Genomic DNA, 25840 nt, shown 5'->3' with positions numbered 1-25840 from the left:
TTAGTTCAACAACAAAAAAAGACATTAACAAAAATGTATACTTCTTTCGGAGACAAATTGTGAGCTTAAATGAACGGTGACCCCATTTTCTTATTTCATTTTTCTATTAATTATATGATAAAGTTCATTTATAAAAAAGTATAGCAAAGTCCTATATTACAAAAAAAAAATGATTTATACCCACGAGCCCCATTAAGTGTAGACAACTATAAGATCAATAAAAGTTATATTGAAGAGAGTAAATATATGTTACCTTCTTGCATTAGTTCTGTCACTACTTGTTCTTTCTCCTTGAAAAAGTTCTCTTGTTTTATCAATCTAAAATTATATACCAGACATATGTGAATCTTAAAAATAATTTAATCATAGGTAATATACAGAATTTAGGACATGCATGTCTTGTGCGAATTTGTTTCTGTTCTATTGACATATATCCTTCATCTCTATTTTTCTTTATTTTGAGCCACATTTTTGAAAAAGAGACTGCATAGTATTATAAATAAACAAACATTCTGCTCTCTTTATTAAGCCCAAGTTACAGTTTTTTTAAAGAAAAATCTATGGAGTAGAATTAATAGATTTGATGATTTGAAGACAAATTTTAGAAAGTTTTTCACTGATTTTATGTGCTTTCTATACAAATATTCAACCATATTGAAAACCAGGTGCTCCGCAGGGCGCAGCTTTATACGACCGCAGAGGTCGAACCCTGAACAGTTGGGGCAAGTATGGATAAAACATTCAAGCGTGATACAGCTCTGAATTTGGATTGTGATCAAATTTTTGACATTACATGGGTTTTTTTTACACAAAACAAATGTCAAGATTTTACAAATCAATTAAAGATTTCTTCTTCAAACTTTTTAAATCTAAAATTAAATAGTTGACACAGCATAGGTTTCTGACACAGAATGAATGTGGTCTAATGAACTTAAATTTTTTTTATTGCCTTTGAACACTTCACCATGCTGTTGAATATTAATCCTCTCAAAAAAATGTTTGAAGAAATTTTCTTTTTATTTATGAAATCTGAAATGAGAAAAATTTAAACCCCCCCTTTTTTTTCACATCCCCGTTTCCCTTTTTCCAAAACTGATATCGATTCAAATTTCTAATGGAGTTTGCAACAATAACTACTCTTTTAAATACATCATATTATATTAAAATGTAAAATAAAGTGCTTGTTATCACTGAATGGTAAAGATTGGTTGGTAGTAAAAGTGAATATACATTGTTTATTGTTTATAGTTATTGGCAAATAAAAATAGAAAATGACATCATAGTCATGTCTGGCAAATGTCCAACATACATTATCTAAAAACATTTTAGATAAGATAAGGAAAAAAAGCTTCATCAGCAACATTTTATATTGGCAAATTTCCAATGTAGTTATTTACATAAAGTTATTGGCAAATAAAAATAGAAAATGACATAATAGTCATGTCTGGCAAATTTCCAACATATATTATCAACTACTATTCTATACAAAGAAAGAACTCCAATTGAAAATTAATTGCTATTGCACAATATTGTGCAATTAGATATTTCTTGCTATTGTGCAATACTGTGCAATTGAAAATTTCTTGCTATTGCACAATACTTGATATGGAATCCTGATTTGGACCAACTTGAAAACTGGGCCCATTATCAAAAATCAAAGTACATATTTAGATAAAGCATATCAAATAAGCCCAAGAATTTAATTTTTGTTAAAATCAAACTTAGTTTAATTTTGGACCCTTTGGACCTTAATGTAGACCAATTTGAAAACTGGATCAAAAATTAAGAATCTACATACACAGTTAGATTTGGCATATCAAAGAACCCATTTATTCAATTTTTGATGAAATCAAACAAAGTTTAATTTTGGACCCCCATTTGGACCAACTTGAAAACTAGGCCAATAATTAAAAATCTAAGTATATTTTTAAATTCAGCATATCAAAGAACCCCAAGGATTCAATTTTTGTTAAAATCAAACTAAGTTTAATTTTGGACCCTTTGGACCTTAATGTAAACCAATTTGAAAACAGGACCAAAAATTAAGATCTACATACATAGTTAGATTCGGCATATCAAAGAACCCCAATTATTCAATTTTTGATGAAATCACACAAAGTTCAATTTTGGTCCCTTTGGGCCCCTTATTCCTAAACTGTTGGGACCAAAACTCCCAAAATCAAACCCAACCTTCCTTTTATGGTCATAAACCTTGTGTTAAAATTTCATTGATTTCTATTTACTTATACTAAAGTTATTGTGCGAAAACCAAGAATAATGCTTATTTGGGCCCTTTTTTGGCCCTTAATTCCTAAACTGTTGGAACCAAAACTCCCAAAATCAATCCCAACCTTCCTTTTGTGGTCATAAACCTTGTGTCAAAATTTCATAGATTTCTATTCACTTAAACTAAAGTTATAGTGGGAAAACCAAGAAAATGCTTATTTGGGCCCTTTTTGGCCCCTAATTCCTAAAATGTTGGGACCAAAACTCCCAAAATCAATCCCAACCTTCCTTTAGTGGTCATAAACCTTGTGTTAAAATTTCATTGATTTCCATTCACTTTTACTAAAGTTAGAGTGCGAAAACTAAAAGTATTCGGACGACGACGACGCAGACGACGACGCCAACGTGATAGCAATATACGACCAAAAAATTAAAATTTTTGCAGTCGTATAAAAACCAATCTGTGATACTTCAGATAATAAAAGTGATTAATGCATTTTTTTTCTATTTTCAGATGTAGTTCAACAAGCCAAAGTTGTATGCAAAATTTTAACAAAATCTGTGACAAAGCCTATTTACTGTTCCTTGACCTTAAAGTATTTATGCCTTTTCTAGGTCTCATTTCAGTTGGACAATTTAGAATTTGAGGATATCATGATTGATAGGAAACTTGTGGACAATAAGGTCTACCATCGAACATAAATAATAGGGTTCAATTAATTATACAAACAAAACAATTACTTTTTCTGAAAATCTGCTGACATGTCTTCAAACTGCTTCTTTATTGCTTCTTTTTCCTGTTGAGAGATAAATAATATAAATAATGACACATTGGTGGCCTTCGGCTGTTGTCTGCTCTATGGTGGGGTTGTTGTTGCTTTGACACATTCCCCATTTCCTTTCTCAATTTTAATGATTTCTGTTAAACAAGAATGTGTCCATAGTACACGCATGTCCCACTCCCACTATCATTTTCTATGTTCAGTGGACCGTGAAATTGGGGTCAAAACTTTAATTTGGAATTAAAATTAGAAAGATCATATCATAGGGAACATGTGTACTAAGTTTCAAGTTGATGTAACTTTAACTTCATCAAAATCTACCTTGACCAAAAACTTTAACCTGAACTTTGCACTATCATTTTCTATGTTCAGTGGACCATGACATTGGGGTCAAAACTATAATTTGGCATTAAAATTAGAAAGATCATATCATGGGGAACATGTGTATTAAGTTTCAAGTTGATTGGACTTCAGCTTCATCAAAAACTACCTCGACCAAAAACTTTAACCGGACGGACGAACAGAGGCACAGACGGACGGACGAACGGAGGCACAGACGGACGGACGAGCAGAGGCACAGACCAGAAAACATAATGCCCCTCTACTATCGTAGGTGGGGCATAAAAATTGCATCACTAACATACAATCATTGGAAGTCTTTTAGTGATTGTACCAATGACATTGATGGAATGCTGAATAGTGTTTTTTTGTTTGAAAAGGATATGAAAAATTCATTATAACACCAGGTGCTCCGCAGGGCGCAGCTTTATACGACCGCAGAGGTCGAACCCTGAACAGTTGGGGCAAGTATGGATAAAACATTCAAGCATGATACAGCTCTGAATTTGGATTGTGATCAAATTTTTGACATTACATGTTTTTTTTTTACACAAAACAAATGCCAAGATTTTACAAATCAATTAAAGATTTCTTCTTCAAACTTTTTAAATCTAAAATTAAATAGTTGACACAGCATAGGTTTCTGACACAGAATGAATGTGGTCTAATGAACTTAAAAGGTTTAAAAAATCACTATGCTGTTGAATATTAATCCTCTCAAAAAAATGTTTGAAGAAATTTTCTTTTTATTTATGAAATCTGAAATGAGAAAAATTTAACCCCCCCCTTTTTTTTCACATCCCCGTTTCCCTTTTTCAAAACTGATATCAATTCAAATTTCTAATGGAGTTTGCAACAATAACTACTCATTTAAATACATCATAAAATATTAACATGTAAAAAAACTGCTTGTTATCACTGAATGGTAAAGATTATTTAAATTTATCAGTTGGTAGTAAAAAGTGTATATACATTGTATATTGTATATAACAAAGATTTAAGTTGATTCTGGACAAAGAAAGATAACTCCAATTAAAAAAAATTCTTGCTATTGCACAAATAGGATATTTCTTGCTTACTATTCTGGACAAAGAAAGATAACTCTAATTAAAAAAACATTTGCTATTTCACAATATTGTGCAATTAGATATTTCTTGCCATTGCACAATACTGTGCAATTGAAAAGACTTGCTATTGCACAATACTTAATATAATAATTTTAGATCCTGATTTGGACCAACTTGAAAACTGGGCCCATAATCAAAAATCTAAGTACATGTTTAGATTCAGCATATCAAAGAGGCCCAAGAATTCAATTTTTGTTAAAATCAAACTTAGTTTAATTTTGGACCCTTTGGACTTTAATGTAGAATTTGAAATTTGAAAACAGGACCAAAAATGAAGAATCTACATACACAGTTAGATTTGGCATATCAAAGAACCCCAAGGATTCAATTTTTGATGAAATCAAACAAAGTTTAATTTTGGACCCTTTGGACCTTAATGTAGACCAATTTGAAAACTGGACCAAAAAACTTCAAAAATCAAGAATCTAAGTACATTTTTAGATTCAACATATCAAAGAACCCAACCGATTCATTTTTTGTCAAAATCAAACTAAGTTTAATTTTGGACCCTTTGGACCTTAATGTAGACCAATTTGAAAACGGGACCAAAAGTTGAGAATCTACATATACAGTTAGATTCGGCATATCAAAGAACCCCAATTATTCAATTTTGATGAAATCAAACAAAGTTTAATTTTGGACCCTTTGGGCCCCTTTTTCCTAAACTGTTGGGACCAAAACTCCCAAAATCAATACCAACCTTCCTTTTATGGTCATAAGCCTTGTGTTTAAATTTCATAGATTTGTATTTACTTATACTAACATTATAGTGCGAAAACCAAGAAAAATGCTTATTTGGGTCCCTTTTTGGCCCCTAATTCCTAATCTGTTGGGTCCTAAACTCCCAAAATAAATACCAACCTTCCTTTTGTGGTCATAAACATTGTGTTTAAATTTCATAGATTTCCATTTACTTAACCTAAGGTTATTGTGCAAAAACCAAGAAAAATGCTTATTTGGGCCCTTTATTGGCCCCTTATTCCTAAACTATTGAAACCAAAACTCCCAAAATCAATCCCAATCTTTCTTTTGTGGTCATAAACCTTGTGTCAAAATTTCATAGATTTCTATTAACTTAAACTAAAGTTATGGTGCGAAAACCAAGAAAATGCTTATTTGGGCCCTTTTTGGCCCCTTATTCCTAAAATGTTGGGACCAAAACTCCCAAAATCAATACCAACCTTCCTTTTATGGTCATAAACCTTGTGTTAAAATTTCATAGATTTCTATTCACTTTTACTAAAGTTAGAGTGCGAAAACTAAAAGTATTCGGACGCCGGACGACGACGACGACGACGACGACGACGACGCAGACGCCAACGTGATAGCAATATACGACGAAAATTTTTTCAAAATTTGCGGTCGTATAAAAAGACTATAAAGAGCCTGTATTAAACATCAAGGTCTATGTGCATCTTCAACAATAGACACTTTCCAAAATTGTGAACTAGAATAGAATTAATGACAAAAATCATTTTTTATGATCTTATACTGCTTATCATTTTTTTTTTTTTTCTCCCCATCTTCTACTATTTGAAGTTAACAAAGAGGATAGACGCCAAACACTAAATGATGAGGAAAGCTCACTTGGCTAAGGTAAGCTTTACAGTGCATACATCAACTATTTGCATGAAAACTAAATTCTCAAACATGCAAATAAATAACTTCTTTGTGTAGTAAGTGTAACAATACTAACCCTAATGGCCTGCTGACAAAGTCTCTCTGATTCAGACAATCTTTTAGTGAACTCGTGCGTTACTTGTTCCACATCCTCTCTTTCAACTGTTTGTGTTTCTTCAACCTGATGTAACTGACTGTAACAATAACAAAAACTTTCATTTAATCTTACATGGTATTCATGGTATTGTTTTAATTTTTTATCTGAGTGAATTCCAGGAAAAAAATAAATGCTTTTATCTCAATCTTACTATCCTGTCAGATTTAACTGTATAACACTCCTCCTTGAAATTACTAAAAACCTGTTCTGTTGTTTTCCATTGCAAAATGTTAAAGCCATTCTCTAAGTTATGTTTCAATGACAATAGATCAGTTTCACTGTGAATCATCAGTACAGCGGACATAGGTACTAACCAAGTGGATGTGAACAATTTTTCTTCTGACACGGTATGAAAATATTTGTTTTGTTTATATAATATCAATGTGTACTTCAAGCAAAAACATGAATGTTTCAGGAAATGACTTGGTCATAGGTTGATGATTAGAGAAGTCTCATTATTTTCCTAAAACAAGAACACTTACTAAAAACATGTGCAAATACTTGTCAAAGAAGTTGACGACGCTGGTCTCATCCGATATGATTCAATATTCATTGCACCTCTATTTCTGATAGAAGGCCACTGTTTGAACGTAATATGTTTAGCTGTTTCAATAATTGGCATTGAAATCTTTTATACATATGTTATATTTCAATATTTTATTCCGAAAAGAAGCATTGTATACAGTGTATAGATGATCACATAAATCCTTCTGTAAGGTGCATTGTTAAATGCATTTATCATACATTTAGTAGTAAATACAGTAGTTTTGAATGTTTGATAAATAGCCTGCTGTTTAATCCATATCGTGCAACTTTGATGCACACCCTTTATCATACCCTTTATTACACCCTTTATCACACCCCTACCTTTTATCGCACCCTTTATTACACCCCAACTTTTTTTCATTAAAAAAATTGAGTCCTAAATGAATGGTTATTCGGGCGTGACAAAATTTTCTGAATGACGTCATTGTTTGGAATGTGATGTCACAAACGTCGAGTTTTCATATTTTTGACAAAAGAAATGCAACCATAAAAAGACTTCTATGAAATACCATACAAAACACACAAAAAAAATACAATAAAACAAAATATTTTTAAAACAACAGCACGCAAATTGTAAGAGTGCTTTGGATGAGTAATTGAGCAGTTCTTTTAAAGCTTTTTAAAACAAGACAAAAGTAACTGAAGGTAACCCATGTGATATGGATCAGAAACTGAGCATTTCATATATACTCTCCTGTTGCAATATATGATAAAGCGTATAAAACATGGCAAAATCTGTATCACATGCCGTATCATCTTCGACCAATATCATCCCTCAGGCCTTAAGCCCTCTGGTTGATATTGGTATCTCGGGATGATACAGCATATGATACGGATTTTGCCATGTATTATTCTCTATGTATGGTATATAGCTTTTCACACTTTGAAATACCTATACAGCTATAATTCTTATATGATTTGCATATTAGGGAATACGTTGATATGATTGGTCGAGAGAACTTCCGGTAGATGATCTTGACATTGGTTATTTTTCGATAGACCACATTGACCGAACTTCTTTTTGTAACCATGGTAAACAAGATGGCCGCGATAATAACAACGACATAAACAAAATTTATTTTCACTGCAAGTTAATCATTCAATAAAATAACACAAAAAACATTCGTTTGAATGATAATAGAAGTTTTTGCAGTTTACTTTTTATCAGATAGCAAATTTCGTTGAGTACATATTTTGGCGTTAACCAACAAATATATTCATTCGCCAGGCCTATTCAGTGACATTAATATACAATTTACGTGTGATAGAGGTAACGAGTATGGAAAAATATACTCCCTATCTCCAATTTGAAAGAATTATAAGGATTATACGCCTTTTTAAAACAATTTATTGGTGTATAAACTGGACCAAGTCACTCACAATCATATCATATCATATATTTGTTTGTGAGCCAATTGGTCAAGTATATAAACCAATAAATTCCTTTAAAAAGGCATTTAAACCTATAATATCCACTGTACCAATGATACACGGTGAGTTTATTTCTAACAAAATCTAGTGCTAAGCCCTTGAATTTTAAAGAAGGAAACTAACCAAACCCTGATTATTAATATTTCAGATTTTAACAACAGCAGGGCATATGATAACTTATTAGACTAACTTGCGTAATATATTATTTGTTTCCACCAAGTCCATATTTTCTTTACTGAGAACAATCAGTTTGTCTTCTCTAGCCTGCAACACTTCAGCCATCTCTGCTAGTTTCTGCGAAAAAGTCAAATTCATTTCACAGTTTGATATCTCTTATATAATAACAAAACATGAATACAATTTTCTTCAATTAATGCTGTTCAAAGATGTCAAAATGGCTAAAACATAATAAAGCATTAATTAGTTCTTTACTGTTTTATATTTTTTTCTCAACAGCAAACAAAACAGAAATCTCCATCACACAGTTAACTAAATATCATATATAGATACATACCATTTCATGTCACATGCTATGTATACAGATATGTACAATATAATATTTTAACCACCTTAAAATACAGTTAGTTCCCCATTTGAAGGTCTATTGGTTAGAACAATTCTTATCAAATTAGGGGGTCCAAAAATATTGTATAAACCACCTAGCAAACTATGATATAAAATGCACTTCATGGACCATCATCAAGTCAAGTACTAACAAGGGCAAAATTTTACAAAATGTTTAACAGTTTTTGCATATAAGCATCACAATATGTAGGTTTTCTGCAAGTCAATGAAGGGATTAGGCCCCTTTTAGCGTGATAAGTTTGTGGCTGATATTTTATAATTTACATGGATACCTATAATGGGATGACAAAAATTTGCTCATTCTGATAAAAAAAACTTGAAATTGTCTGATCAATCAAATAAGAAAACTACAAACAAGAATGTGTCCAAAGTACACTGATGCCCACTCGCATTATCATTTTCCATGTTCAATGGACTGTGAAATTGGGTAAAAAAATCTATTTTGGCATTAAGAGTAAAAAGACATTCAATAGGGAACATGTGTGCTAAGTTTCAAGTTGATTGGACTTTAACTTCATCAAAAACTACCTTGACCAAAAACTTTAACCTGAAACTCGCACTTTCATTTTCTATGTTCAATGGACCGTGGTATTTGGGTCAAAAGTCTAATTTGGCTTTAAAATTAGACAGATCATATCATAATGAACACGTGTACTAAGTTTCAAGTTGATTGAACTACAGCTTCATCAAAAACTACCTTGAACTAAGACTTTAACCTGAAGTGTGACAAACAGACGGACGGACGAAAGAACAGACGAAAGAACAGACGAACGAACAGACAAACGAACAGACGGATGAACGCACAGACCAGAAAACATAATGCCCCTCTACTATCGTAGGTGGGGCATAAAAATTTTTAAAAAATAACAAACATGGGCATATGTTTTGCCCCCAGAGAGGCAATGGCTTAAACAAATAATGGAAAGAATCCTAAAAATGTGTAAGAAAACAGTACAACACTGTCTACAATATAATAACAACTTTATAGAATGTGATAAATAAGTAAGTCTAAAACTTATTTAAAATTCATATTTGAGAACTGTTATTACAAGTAAAAAAACTGTTAAGAAAAGGATTTTAATTATGATGAATTGCAATTGACAAATCAGACTTAAACTGGCTTGAGAGAGGACCCATGTCTGATTATAAGACTAGAAACAGGAGGTTCAGTTCCGATAAGCTAATTTATTTTTAATTTTTACAGCACAAATCATTAACTTTAAGCAATCCAGAAACAGGTTTCAGGGTTTCAGGGTACCAAATTTATAAAGTATTCATTTCATTTTCAAATGATATCTGTTCAGGAGGACAGTTTTTTTTCTAATTGTGTTAACATTTATACCATTGTTACGATATATATATAGAGTAAAATAATGAATTATTAATGACAACATGCAATATAGTTTTTTTTTTTTATTTCATTTTTTTAGTGAACTGTGGGTATATTTTGCTATTCTGTTAATATCCTTTACCCAACCTAAACCCTTATCTAGCCTAGCCTTACAATATCTCTATTCCCTAACCATAACACAAACACTAAAGTGAAATATTCCCCATAAGTAGGAGTTCCCAAAAAGTAAGGGAACTCAAGATAATACAACAAAAAGGAAATAACCTGATAAAAAGGAGAGATAAAAATGTGCAAAAAATAACTAGATAATAGATATGCTTTTGTTCTAGATACACAAGCTGAACATGATTGTTATAGTATGTGGATCACACAGAAACAGACCGCAGGAATAAACATCTTGGATGCTTTTATAATAGTATGTTTAGGGGCCATGTATATATGTAGTCAAAATAATTATGAAGTCTTCGAAGGCACTTTTACTTTTTTGCTTTGATCCCTTACATAAGGCCACAACAATTTAATTTCTTGTTCTACGGATTTTTGGACTCCAAAATTTGGGGCGAGCGAGCGATTTGAAAATTTTAATAAAAAAATATTTAATTTGCAATTTTTTGAGGCGAAGCTTGAAAAGTAAAGGCGAGCTATTATAATTTTTTTTTTGTAAACATAAAATAGTAGGTTTTGTCAATATTAAAGCTTGATTTATCACTTGTACTTTGACATTTCTTTAATTTCTGAAGTATTTTTTCCCTGTTCACCAAGAAATAAATAAATCTGGTCTATGTATGTGTGACTGACAATGAGACAATTCTCCATCAAAGTCATAATCAGTTTGGGGACAACCCCTTAATGTTATAAATATCCCTTTTACATGTTTTATGAGGGATCAATATAAGTTATAATATATTTGTTTGTACAAAAGGGCTCATATTTTCTCAGAGAACTATATATCTATCTGGTATTAAATGGTCAAAACATGTCCAAGAATTTAGTAATATTCCTGGACTTTAACCATGTTAACACATTTACTTTAACAGTTTAATATTATTCAAAATAAGTGGACCCCTCTTTTAGAAAAAGTTGTTTAAAATATGATGTAACTCTCATTTTTTTTAGTTCAAAATTCTAAGTTTTCAAAGGTTTTGTATAGAAGAACTATACAAATCCTTGGTATTTCTATTTTCTTTTCTACATCAGTAAAATGACCCCTTGTCTGAGGGAGGATTGTTCTCAACATGATAATAACAAACACAGGTCAAAATACGGCCTTTTACACAGGGCTTTGATACAGACCAAACAGCAGGCTATAAAGGACCCCAAAATTATTAGCGTACACAATTCGAACATGAAAACCAACGATCTAATTTATATATCATGTATATCCAAATGGGAAAATACAAATGAACATAATCAACAAACGATAACTGCCGAACGACAGGCCCCTCAATCAATCAGGACAGGTGCATAAACATGCAGCGGCTATGGATAGTTTTGTTTTGCCAGCATACAATATAATTGCAGTTGAAGGCAAATCTTTCAGAAGTTCTTTGTACTTTATTCTAACACAACGAACATTTTTTCGATAGGGAATATAAGTAAGGGGGAAAGTAACCAATTTTTTGTTCTTTAAATTTATATCGGAGCACTCCCGCTTTGGATAAATAGGTTACATGCTGAAAAAAATATTCTTACAGATATTTACAAAGTGTGGTGGGGTGCTTTTATGTTTAAAATCGTTATATACAGGTTAAGGATGTTTGCTCCTCAAATTCAAAATAACAAGAAAGTTTTCCTGAGTGTTTTTTTTTAAAGTTCATTCATAGACAAGTCAAAAAATAAAAAAAATTATATAGGTCCGTGTGCTTATTTTCTGTACCGCAGCTCTTTATTGTTCATGAAAATGGCTTTTGCATAAATATCTGCCTTTTCCAGAAATCTGTATATGTCCATTAGAAGAAACAAAAAACAATCATTTCAATAAGTATGAACTCTTTTTATTGAAATAATGCTGAAAAAAATGTCATTGTTTCATTTTACACAAAAAAAATCGTAAACAAGTCATTTTTCACAGTTATTGACACAAATGTTGATATCTTTTTATCTATAATATTTACAAAAAAAAACGGTGCGGGAAATGGACATGATTACATTTCCGGATGCGGGAAGCGGGAATATAAAAAAAATAAAAAAATTCTGTTTTAAAAAAAATAGGTGCGGGCGGGTCCGTCGAACAAGGAATCAAATTGGTGTGGCCTAAGGCGTCAAAGCAAAAAAGTACATTGGCTTTTCAAGACGTCATAATTTTACTTGGACTAAGAGGCCATGGTGCTATACTTTTAGGGGAACCAGCGCTATGTTAATTTTCATGGTGCTATTTGAAAATTCTGAGGTTACTTTGATTACTATACACCATGAACCACTTTCAGTGATGCAATTGAAGGAGGTCAAGGTTATTTTGTATACTATGTAACATAAACCCCTTTCATTGAACCAATAAATTATCTATGGAACATTAGGGCTAGTTTTGTCTGGAAACTTTTTAACATTTTATGTATTTATGCTTTGATTCTAAAACCTTGGTTCGAAAGGATAAATAATCCAGTTCATTCCTGAAACATGACCATAAAGTGTTTGTATTACTTCTACTTTGCTGGTATTTTTGCTGGTTTAATATTAGTCCTCAAAGCATAAGGGGCATCATCTACCCAGAAGCAACTGAGTTGGTACTTAGAAATAAAATTTGGTATCAGTGCCAATGAGAAAACTCTCCATCCAAGTCACAATGTGTACAAAGTAAACAGTTATATGTCATAGTAGAGCCAGCAACAGGAAGCACTGGCTCACACAGAACACCATTTCAAGCATGATTTAAATGAAACATTTTTCCAGTTTTTAACATGTGTAATTCCATTGAAAATATCTAAACTATGAAAATTCATATCTCAATCTTAAATATGACATATAATTCATTAGAAAATGTAATAAAGATGTGCATAAAAGTTGACATAAACACAGTAAAATTATGGATTCTCCAGTCTATGGATAAAACAAATACACATAGTGAACAATAAAACAAAAATACCCTTCAACTAAAGATACCACCTTCTATGTTCAAAGCTATATAATTTTAAAATCAAATAAAAAAATAACAGAACTAATTTATATATTGAAAGATAAACATAACACATATGTTTGGTGTGGAAAGTTTGTGTAACTTTTTATTATATGGAAGATTTTTTAGAATTTCAATATAGATTATGGAATAAGTTAGTAAAAGCAGTGTCTGGAACCATGGAACTGGTTTTAGAAGTTTGAACCTCTACTTTAATTTGTTCATATTCTGAATATCTAACATTAAAATGTTAAAAAGTAGTACAGTCTTTTCTTCAAACGATAACACTTCAAATCCATTTTGAATTCCCAAGATTTACCTGATGAAAAGCATTTTATAATTAGATAATAGATGATGTAAATGTTGTGTTGTGTTAAATAAGTTTTCTTTAAAACAAACAAAAAGCTCAGCTCTGAACATAGAATTCCTAAAAATGTAAAGTGGATAGTTATTGTAAAATAATACTAACATGTAGTTTATTATAAATAGATCTTTATAGATAACATAACTTTAATGCCAATAAAAGTGCATAATCTTTAGCAAATGGTGTTATTCAACAAAACCAAAGGCTAAGATCCTCTTTCAGAGAAAAACAATTCTGAAACTAGAACTCTTTTTTGAAATACTGATTATTATTTTTTCCTAAAATATGGTATTAATAAAAACAAAGATCTTACAGCCAAACATTTATAGCTCTCCTGAAATGAGAATTTCTTAGTGACATAAAAAATGTAAGTACAAAATAAACTATCCACTTTACATTCAGCAGAGTAAGCAAGAAGCAAGTGTAGCGTAACCCCTGTCTCCCAAACCTGGTTAACGTTGTCGTGAGTGGTAGTATCCAGTTCGGGTATACTAGTTAACTGAAATAATCACTTTGTTATATGTTATGATACATAACAAAAGACCAGAATTTATAATCATTCTTTTATCTCTATCTTTCTTATAATAAACAAATCTTTATACTTAAGTGAGACATACATTTTTTAAATCATAAATAAATAAAATCTCATTTAATATTTCATGGAATCATATGCACGATATATATAAAACTGAAATATCAATGGATTTTTTTCATTTACAGTAATAAAAGATATGAATGTTGATTTTTGTTTTTTAATTTCTAGCACCAGTATGATTTGATGGGTTCAAATTATCATTTAAAGCAGTAATTTGTTAACAGAAAATTAAGTTTGAAACCATCAAATCTCGAACTGATGCTTACAATTATCTAAATACAATACAATTACAATGTAACAATTTTATTTATTTACAAAAAAGAAAAAAAAAAAAAAACAGGTCTAAAAAGCAGCTTTATAGCAGATTTTTTCTTTCTTTCTAATCAAAGTTTGTATGCTAGCATTCAATTTTCTTTGTATAACAATTCTTGTGTTTACATTCAGTGAATTGGGTAATATTCATGTACATGTATACAAATCTGAACAAAAATTCATGCTGATGAATAATTTTCATTAAATTCATATCAGTCAACATGCTAAATATAAATTCTCAAAACTAGTCTATAATTTGAAAGCTCTCTTTCTATTTCTCACATTCTTTTTTTGTTTATAATTTTGTGTATTGCTATTTTACTAGCAAACAACATTCATTGGAAACAATATGGGTTAAAACAAAGCTTTTAATAGGTTTCAACAGATGTCAATTTTTAAATCATGGTAAAAATTTACCTCCAGTAATGAGCTTCCAATGAGTTTCATAACTAATCATTAGATTTTGGTTTGACTGATTAAAAGATCAAATGTTTTCCTCACTACCTATAAACATAATGTAAACAAAGATGCTTGTGTGACGTGACCTATGCAGGCCAACTAAAATAATTTACTAAAATAAAACAGATCTAATTTAGAACTAAAATACCCCAACCATGGATGGAAACAATAGAAATATAGATGTAAATTATTATCAACAACACAGCATGTTGCAAACCAATTACCAGTTAAAGATATGCAAACTTTGGGTACCACAAATATCAGCCAAGTCTACTTAAGTAAATATAATCAATTCTACATGTATATATATTCATTCATGGAAGGATATTTTTCAAGTCAAATAAGCAATATGTTTAGCGACATCTTTAACATGTAACAGATCCTTCCATTTTTTTTACTTTACCTTCAATAACTTTTGTGTATTATAGGGATCTGCTACTTCTTCATCAAGGGGAGGTAAATCTCTGCACAAAGGAGCTTCTGTAAAAGAAAAAAATGGATGGCATTGTTTTAATAAACTCTCTTACAATACACTATAAATATTACTCTGAGAAAGAAGTTAAACAAAAACATTTTTCAATAAATAAGCTATAGAATATGGTTGATAAAATAATTTCAGTTGATGGTTACTTTAACTTGGGTTAATACTAATTTTAATTAGGTACAAATGTTTTCAAAATTTTAACTTTTATACTCTGGATGATTTAGAACTTGACATCTTGTATAAGGCACCAGTAACCTGTCTATTGTTTTGAGACTGTGTGTTTTACACCATGCTTTTATTTACTTTGTGTGGTTAGGTTGTTGTCTTACTGACACATACTTTCCATCTCCTTTAATTCATAATTTAAGATGGATATTTCATTTAACCTTCTTTTCAAGCTTATTAAACTTTGTTTTAAAACATGTACATGACTATACAGAACAGTTTTTTGCCTATACTTAAAAAGTATATTTTCTTACTAGCTTCTTCACTTGTTATTTTCATTTCTACACCATCTTCACTGGAGTCTGTATCCCTGCCAGGACTCATCTGTTCTCCTCGACTGTGTGAACTACTGCTAGATTGACTATCATGACTGTCATTCCTTCTATGAGAACCATCATTCCTTCTAGCTGTTTTTTGAAGAGCTATTTTCAAGGGAGACAAATCAATGAATTTGTTATTTTCACCATTTGAAGTTGGTGTAGAGATGATTTCTATATCAGAAGAAGTAGTAGTATCTACTTCGTCACCGGATTCATGGCCTCCAGTACTACGTGAACATTCAGATTTACCTACTGAATGACCATCACTAGAATTGTCCTCCATTTTCATGTTATCATCCATAGCTTCCTCTATCATACATTTAACGTATGACGAGCTCGGAGAAACACTGCCAATGCTGTCATTGTCTGCTTTAGCACTATAACCTACAACAGTATCGTCTGTATCCACACTACTGTCTAACTTACTACCCTCTCCACTAGAACTTGTCGCTAAAGGACTTGACGGCTGGTCATCATGTGATTCAAATGAACTATTCCTTACATGATGTCCAACAGGAGTAAGAGCACTAACATTAGACGTATCCTCAGTTATATTTTCAATTGTTTCTGTTGTTACATTTTCACTCTCAGGGACTTCATTTCCTGTTTCCATTAAATCACTATCTTCTGTATTGATATAATTTTCAGACGATTGTGGAATGTCTACTGATAAATTGTCTCCAGGATCTACTGAATTATCTGACGTACCTAAAGTCTGGTCAATGATATCTTCATCCTTTGACTTGATATCTTTAGAGTCTGTGTTATTAGAAGTAGTAATATCTGATGAGTCCGATTGTTTAGTATTTGACACTATTACCTCAGAAGACTCCACAATATCTGGTTGTGTGAAATGTGATTCTATAAAGTTTGAAGACTCACACACAGAACCATACTGTTCAGTTTTGGGACAGTCACTAGGAATAATTTCTGGCAAAACAACAGCTTTGTCTTGTAGTGAAGCATCTTCTCCTATAACCACACTACTTGTTGACAACATTTCAATTACATCTGTTTCTTCTGAATCGTCTAATTTTTCGTTAGATGGCGATGAATCTGACTTTGTCATTAGATCTGATATTTTAGAACCTACATTTGTAGAAGAGTCAGTGATTTCATTGTTACTACTAGCAGAATGTAATGATAAGACATCCTCAAAAGATTTTTCAGGGTTTTGTATTTTTTCATAACTTTGAGAATCAGTAGACATTGTCTCCCCTGATCCTACTGACTGGATAGATAACCTATCAGCACTACCTTTTACAGAACCAGTTGATATATCAGCACTAGAACTTGACTCAGTGTCTGTTATAGACTTCATATCTACAGAAGTGTCATGTGTTTCCACATAACTGTCTGCTGATTGGTCAGTTTCACTTTCGGTATGGATTGCCATTTTTGATTGTTTTTTATTTTCACTTATTTCAACACTACTACTTTTAGGTTTAGATATTTTTTCCTTTGTAGATATATTTTCAGTTTTCTTTTCACGTACTTGACCTTGAGTTTCTCCAGAGGGAGTCAAACCTTTCACTTTTCTAGAATCTGAAGATGTCAACTGAATGGATTTTAAAGAAGATTCATTCTTTGATGCTTCATCCTGTTTTAATCGGGATGTTTTAGACCTTTCACTTTTCAATTTCTCTTGCTTTACAGTTGAAGTTTTTTCTGTAGATGATTTGTCTTGGACTGTATCCCAGGAGGACATAGACCAAGAATTCCAGGAATCAGTAGACCATGCTGAGGATGCTTCTTCTGTTGGTTTACTTTGTTGTGATGATTGACCTGATGCATCTGAAAAATACATGTACAATGAGTTATTACTCAAGATATATCAAAGCCATACTTGTACAAAACCTATATTAATCACCAGACTCTTGCTTGCTTCAAGGCATACACAAACTACTCTGCCACTTTTACAAGACAGTAGGTTGACCTTTATATATACATCATACAAAATACATCATAATGAAGCTTTTTACATGTAAGCCTTAATCAAGAATAATACAACTCAGAGAACAAGGAACAAGCTTGAAAAGCAACAGGAAATATTCTTCAGAGTTTATACACATTATGACAAACATTGTCACCAAGTATTAAAAATATTTATAAACAAACAAAAGAGTGCAGAGCAGTAACTATAATAGACATGAAAAGTTACTATAGATATAAACACGTGTAAACATGATCATATTTAACAATATGACTAAAACTTTCACCATTTTTAAGGCATGAATGTGTTTGGCAATTAATCTTAGAGAGACAGGATTCACAAGGTCTTATTATGCAACATTTCAAATTCCCTGATACAAACACAAGAAATTCAGGTGTCAATATCTAAATATCTATAAGTATAAAATGTAAAACTTATGAAATATAACAAACATATCATACATGACATATAATATACACTGAACCATCAAATAATAATTTCAAATTACTCACCAAACTCTCAAAATTAAAATATTTTATATAATAAAAATGTAATATTTTGCTATGTCCAGTTATTAGGTAATTAAACTAATTATAAAATTTACAACACATTTTGCTTCTCAACTAACACATACACTTGTACTTGTAGGTGAAAAACAAGTGTGTTAAGAATCTGTTTAATAACAACAGGACATCCCACTGGATTAGGTAAATCTCCTTATAAGTTCATTATTTACGTCAATATGTCACTAACACATTAGATAATTGACAGTAAATCAGACTCTTTATTTCCTTTTTCTGAACAATGTTATAATTTTTTTTTTTAATTACTTCTAATCTCAGCGTCATTTACATCAGTTCTGACGATGAGACAACTCTCCATCGAAGTCGCAATTTGTAAAAGTAAACCATTATAGGTCAAAGTAGGGTCAGAACTGATGTAAATGACGCTGAGATTAGTAGTAATGAAATAAAAAAATTATAAAATTATTCAAAAAAGTAAATAAGTATTTGTTATAATATACATTGTACCTCCTTCGTCAATATCCAACACTTTATCAATTTTTTTCTGTGCATTTTTTAATGCCTGGCTAGCCTGAGAAGCAAAGTTAGTCAAGCTGCTTGTGTCCCACCAACTCATATTGGTATCTGAAAAGAAAATAGGAAAGTCTTAGAAATGAGATAAATGTGTAACATTGCAAAATGATCATTGCTTCGATAACAACAAACAGTATTTACTTATAGATTATCATTGTTCATCTCAACGAGATTGATTTTCTCGCTTGAGCCGGGACGGCGAAAGCGAGAAAGGAAATCGAGTTGAGATGAACAATGATAATCTTTTTATCGCTATTTTACCTATGACGACGTTGTCAATTCCATGTCAATTTCGTTAGCAACACCACGTGCATGCATAGTTTCTAGCGATAATTTTCCATCTCAAGCGAGTAGCATGATATGAAAATTATCACAAAAAAAGATCAAAGGAAAAATGCACAAAATAGCGATAAAACTGATTATTCATTGTTTTCCTTTGAAGTTAAGAGATCATGTTTTATTGTGAATTTCAAACAATGAAGTAGATTATAATAGTTGCATTTGTATTAGTTCTTGTGAGGTCCCATTTTGTTCATTGTCCATTTATGAAATGTACAATTTTCTAATTTTCCATAGGGTAGCTATAGGAATATATGTGCATAATAATGCTATATTTTAGATTTTTATGTTATTTTGGATGTATTTTTTATAATTACAATTCCCAAAAAAGTAACCTATTAACATTAAGTGAAAAAAGATATACAGATACATGTATAAAGCTGAGTTAAATATTAATCTTCACTAAATTGTGTCCAGTCAACAGAATATTTTATAAAATTTGCATATGAACAAGTTTATATGTCATTAACAATATCTAATCATACATTTATCTGCATTCATCTGTGATAACAAGCAAAGATATAGAGCTTTAGTTAAATGGTGTGCAGGACTTTCAAAACAATGAGTGTTGATTTGCTAGTCTGAGGTTTTTTTGTCGAAATATTAAATTGCATTCTCATTAATGCAAGTGTTCATTGCTATTGCAGTTCTAGATTGATACAGGACAGCATACTGAAAGGCAACATATTTTACCAATATATACAAATATTTTAAGTAATCAGCTACATGTATGAATTATAAGCATACAACTAGTATAAGTAATTATGACGTCTTGACTCTTGAAAGGCTACTCTAATTTGTACGAAGGCCTCACATAAAAATATTAAAATAGTCTTTAAGGTGTCACTTTTATTCGGACTAAGCATACAACCAATCCCAAATTTAGAGAGGCTTATTAACAAAATAATGAGGTCAATAGCTTAATTACTAAGAGAGACAATGCGATTATAATATATATATGTGAACCAAATTTGTATATCCTAAACTTATAAAATGTGTTAACACTTCTTTGTAGTGACCACAATCAACACATTGAAGTTTATGTCACTTACCCATGGCTTAGTGGAGATGTATATACAGTGAAAAATCAAAGCACTGTAAGCGCTGTTGGCAGTTAACCAAAAACCAAGGCAAACATAATGATGAAAACTGTGGCAATGTTGCTTCAATTTTTTGTTTAATGATTTAAAAGAACAAACATGAAACATTCATACTTCATTGTACATTGTACATTTATGTTCATTTAATGAATTAATCATTAAGGCAAATGATTCATATTTTATCAAGGTTATCAAAAGCAACGCATATATCAAGTACATTTTTTTCATGGTCATGAGTCTGCAATGGTACAAGTTCGCAATGATTGCAGTTCTTCTAAATGATAGTTAACGTTGGTATAAGTTGACTGTAAGTCGTTCAAGTTGACTTTAGTACAAGCTTGTAAAAGTATGAACAGACTTGCTTCCCTGGAAAGAAAACTGAGTTTCTGTTCTACAGTACAACAGTTAGGAGACACAAATCAGACAAATGTTTACTACTACAGGGACAACCAGGAAAGAATATGGGTTAGGAGTTGGTATCTCAATCTTTTACAAGTTCCCAAAACACACACAAGAGGGGGTGGGGTGACCCTAGGGACTACCCCTATATTTCATTTGATTTTTTTTATATTGTCCTATACATGAATATATATGGTTAAGGGGTGGGAATTTGACCGTTATCAAGTTTTCAAACAGGAGGGGTTGGGTGACTACAGTGACTTCCCTTATACATGCTATATTTCATTTGATTTGTTATATTGTCTAATACATGAATATATATGGTTGAGGGGTGGGGATCTCATCTGTTTCCAAGTTATCAAACAGGAAGGGGTAGGGTGACCCTAAGGACTCTCCCTATATTCCACTTGTTTATTTCTTATGTCCCATACATGAATATATATGGTTTAATTTAAAGGTGGGGATCTCAGCTGTTTCCAAGTTCTCAAACTGGAGGGGTTTGTGTGACCCAAGGAGTCTAGACTCCCACTATATTTCATTTAATTTAGAGGTGGGGATCTCAACTGTTTCCAAGTTCTCAAACAGGAGGGGTGGGGTGACCACAGGGACTCCCCTATAATTCATTTGATTTGTTATATTGTCCCATACATGAATATATATGGTTTGAGGGTGGGGATCTCAACCATGTTCAAATTCTCAAACAGGAAGGGGTAAAGTGGCCCCACGAACCTCATTATTTCATTTGATTTATTATATTGTCCCATACATGAATATATATATATATGGTTTAGGGGTGGGGATCTGGACTGTTTCAAAGTTCCCAAACAGGAGGGGTGGGGTGACCCCAGGGACTCCCCCTGTATTTCATTTGATTAGATTTAGTGTACCATACATGAATAAATATGGTTTAGGGGTGTAGATCTCGACTGTTTCCAAGTTTTAAAACAGGAGGGCGTGGGGTGACCCTTAAGGGACTTCTCCTATATTTCATTTAATTAGTTATATAATTCCATACCTTCTGCTGTTGTTTTTTTCTATGGTCGGGTTGTTGTCTCTTTGGCACATTCCCCATTTCCATTCTCAATTTTATGAATGTATATGGTTGAGGGGTGGGGATCTCATCCATTTCAAAGTTATCAAACAGGAGGGGGTAGAGTGGCCCAAAGGACTCCACCTATATATCATATGATTTGCTTACATTAAGGTATCAAATAATCTAATTGCACTATTTGTGAAGAAAATAAAGTAATAAACTTCCAGCTATTTTAACTGACCCATCAAAATTGAGAAAAAAAATACCCATTGAATTTGCAGTTATATGTTTACACTTTCAAAGCATCCAACATGCATTACCAACATTTATCACTGGTAAAGGAAATGTATACTGTCAACAGGAACATATACATTTGTATATGGTTAGATATACTGTTCCCAGCTGTCACATTGTATTGGATTTTGACATTAAAAATAATAAGCTGGCAAAATTTTCCCTTCTTTTCAAGTGATTTTCATAAAGATGTGTTCTCTCTATGTGATGTCAGCAGACATGGTCGCCTTTTTTCATGCTGTCACAATAGGAAATTCAGAGGAAAGCAAGAAAATTTGACGTCATAATCAGATTTTAACCAATGAAGAACTGAGATCAAACGAACCACATGTTGATTTTTTTTTTATACAATGGGTGCAGATAGGGATAAATTGAAGAAGAATTAGAGAAATGAGTATAAATAGTTTAGGGGTGGGAATCTCCACCATTTCCAGGTTCTCAAACAGGAGGATGTGTAGTGAACTCCCCCTATATATACTTTTCCCAACGGTCACATTGTATTGACTTTTGACATTAAAATTGGTCAAAAAGTAATTTTGAGTTTCTGTACAAAATATTTTCTGCTTTTTCTTTCTTTTACATATATCTTTTGCTTTTCAATTCTAGTGTTTATATTTATTTACCATGCATAGATGTATTTTTTTCACCTTTCTGGTTTTCTTTAGTTGATCGGCAAAACCCGGAATTACCCTTTTCCGCTTCCGGAATCGGATCCGATATTGTAATTGTCTGGCATCCATTTTGTTTTCAATGTTGTTTTTGTCAGATACGATTTTTCTCGAATTTACACATTATTTGTCGGCGGTTTTCTGTATAAAGCTAGCGGTTGAACAAAATGAACATCGCTGTCATGTATAATAATGAAGAAAATAAGTTTTAGATCGTTTATTAGGAGACTTTGGTAAAATAGTTTGCAAAATTTTTTTTTTATTTTCTTTCAAGTGGAATGTCGGTCGGGCATAGCTAGTACCAAGTCGAAAGTCCGACTGCAAAAGAGGAAGGCCGCAGACCTCGGACCACCGCTAATTTGAACCCCTATCTCCAAATTGAAAAGATACGAAAATTTCGTCTTCTGATTTGAAATTGCCGCCAACAGCATGAACAGTTGAACTTATATAATAGACTACTGATGTAGTTGACTACTGACGTAGTTGACTACGTATTGACGACACACAATATTCCTACGACTTTTGTCATTTGGGAAATCTAAACTACTTGTCTTTAGAGATTTTCAGCAATTAAATATTTCATACATTTGTTCTTTGACATCTTTGCCAAAAGCTCAGGGGATAATAAACTGCACAAGGATTCCTAATGTGCTCTAATTCATATGTGCAACTTTAAAACTTTGGGGTGATTCGAAGATCATTTAAGGTTTTTCTGATCATATTTTTTGTAATCCAGAATTAAATGTATGAAAAAACTGTCCAATTAGTTATAAATAACAAAATATCCAGGAAGATAATAAAAAAGGCATGCCTTTCAGCATTTATTGGGTAGAACACAAATCTAGGGTGCTCGCATAAGGCAGCTTAACTGCCTAAAAATGTAGAATGTTATAATTATGTTTGTGCACATTTTTATTTTATCTATTGTTAAATATCAAGATCAATTTATTGAAGTAGTACAAAATGTATGTTGTCATATTGTTGAGACAGCTACTTTGCATTAACACCATTTTCCAAGGATTAGAAGAACTATTTAATATCCAAAGGACATATTGATTTGTCTCGAACACATGATGTTATACTACTTAAAATAATATTAAAGTAAATAATTCTAAGATATAAGTTGTGTTTATTCAATAAAAGTGCAATTTAACTTCAGGCATTGTCAGGAAATCAATTAACATGTCTTGTATTAAGTTTATTTATGCAAATTACTTGTTGAAAATAATATGGAGGACGTAATTATTCAAGAGGTAGACAACTTTAAAAATTTCATACAAATTGATTTCTTGAAGATAACTTGTATTTATATTTCAAGAGTATTAACGATTAAAACGTCTCAGACCATATAATTTTACAATCTTAGCAGTATTACACCATATAAAATCATGTTTTGGGGATAAATTAATTATTCCTTGGGACAATAATCTTGTTCTTGTAATCCTTCGGAAATCGTTGTAAATGTACCTGCTACTTTCAATGAAGGACTCAATAGAGTGACTGTCACTCATCACAATACTCAGAGGAAAGCTTTTCCAGCTTTTAATTGTTTTTTAGTTCTACAGGATGGAATTGGGTATGAAAGTGTGTTCATGTTATGAGACTGTCTGATTAATTCCATAGTTTGTCTGTTTTTGTGATTGCAATGAGATGATGTACGGTGCAGTCCGGTGTATCCGCACACCTAAGACTTATGACTTCACTTCATTCAAGTGATAAAACCAAAAATTGGATAATTTTGTGTGAACACATTCATAACATACTTTTATTTCATAAAATCTTCTGTTTGTATGGTTACATCCTTTAGATTTTGTGTAATGTGTGTCCAAAATTAGGAAAACCCCTGTTCTGAGAGTTCCTCCAATGTCCGGTGATTTCGCGCATGCCTTCCAAAAATAGCTTATTTGAAATAAAGGAAAGATGTATACTACGAAATATAGCTGAGTTTGTACCAAACACACTTCCATGGATGCAGAGCAAAAAATATTTCAATCTGATATTAATTTGACTGAAATAAAACAAAAATAATCTGATGATGTAATTTTTTTAATGGAAATTGGCCAAATATGGTAAATCACGGGATTGCAGTTATTAATTAATTCTTGAACTTATCAATTTTATTCTTTTTTATCCCTTCGGAAGGCTAAAACAATAACAAGAACGATTTTGTATGTGTTACTGTGTTGACATGACGAAATCAGCTAATGCGCGATGTCACGGGCCGCGCCGACACCGGGGACTCCACTGTATGTGATTTGTAAACAGGCATAGTGATTGCTTTATTGTCTTTCTAAGTGGAACCTTAGCTCCAAAGTACTGGTATCACTTTTGTCAGGAGGTTGGCCTAGATTATTTTGCTGATTACTATCTAAAGTTCAATGAAACAGACATGGACAAATGTGTACACATAGGCATGACAGGCAAATTGTATGTTGTGTGTATACAAATGCCTCTTCACACTATATACACCATATTTCATGAGAACACAACTACCTCAATGACAATATAAAGCAGAACTTAAATGTGAATTGTATCACTTGTAAATGAACTAACATTTATCATTTCTATTTACAGGATATCTTCAAAGTTTTGTTGATGCTGACGTTTTTCGCCTAAGTAGACTAAATTCAGAACTTTTCCGGAACTTCCGGTTTTTTAATCCGGATGTACAGGGATGTCTAAAATATTTTGAAATATCAGACCTGATATCGATTTACTGGTTCAAGTATCAGGGAACAACCATTTCACTTCTAGGAGGGGAATATAGTTTTTTGTCTGACACAGAATTTTTGTTCTCTTGCAAATCAAACAATCTTTTAATTTAACACTATATTAGGTATAAAAAAAATCTGGATTATGATTTCAGAATATTTTTTGTCATCTGCTATTTTTTCTTCATCAAATTTGGGATCAAAATTTTTTTTTAGGAAAAAAACATACCT

At 31.8% G+C, this 25840-nt stretch overlaps 1 protein-coding gene across 3 annotated transcripts in view; it reads right to left on the bottom strand.

Annotated features, from left to right (window-relative positions):
- LOC139489483 (TATA element modulatory factor-like) overlaps positions 1 to 25538 on the bottom strand; it is a 39935-nt gene extending 14397 nt beyond the window's left edge. For 2 of the 3 annotated variants that reach the window (XM_071275919.1, XM_071275921.1), the window contains exons 1-9: positions 25452 to 25535; positions 19000 to 19116; positions 15970 to 17829; positions 15410 to 15486; positions 14089 to 14139; positions 8419 to 8522; positions 6171 to 6288; positions 2968 to 3023; positions 254 to 318 (exon numbers count right to left, since the gene is read on the bottom strand). In XM_071275919.1, the coding sequence (XP_071132020.1) occupies positions 254 to 318; positions 2968 to 3023; positions 6171 to 6288; positions 8419 to 8522; positions 14089 to 14139; positions 15410 to 15486; positions 15970 to 17829; positions 19000 to 19108 (2440 nt within the window). In that variant the 5' untranslated portion in view covers positions 19109 to 19116; positions 25452 to 25535. Of the gene's footprint in view, positions 1 to 253; positions 319 to 2967; positions 3024 to 6170; positions 6289 to 8418; positions 8523 to 14088; positions 14140 to 15409; positions 15487 to 15969; positions 17830 to 18999; positions 19117 to 25451 lie in introns of all 3 variants that reach the window. The other variant, XM_071275920.1, reaches the window with a different exon arrangement.
- Positions 25539 to 25840: the final 302 nt, after the last annotated feature.

The sequence above is a fragment of the Mytilus edulis genome, chromosome 9 (genome assembly GCF_963676685.1).
Source record: "Mytilus edulis chromosome 9, xbMytEdul2.2, whole genome shotgun sequence".
Lineage (NCBI taxonomy): Eukaryota > Metazoa > Mollusca > Bivalvia > Mytilida > Mytilidae > Mytilus > Mytilus edulis.
The sequence above is the reverse complement of the archived record's forward strand: the minus strand, read 5'-3'. Positions and strand labels throughout refer to the sequence as shown.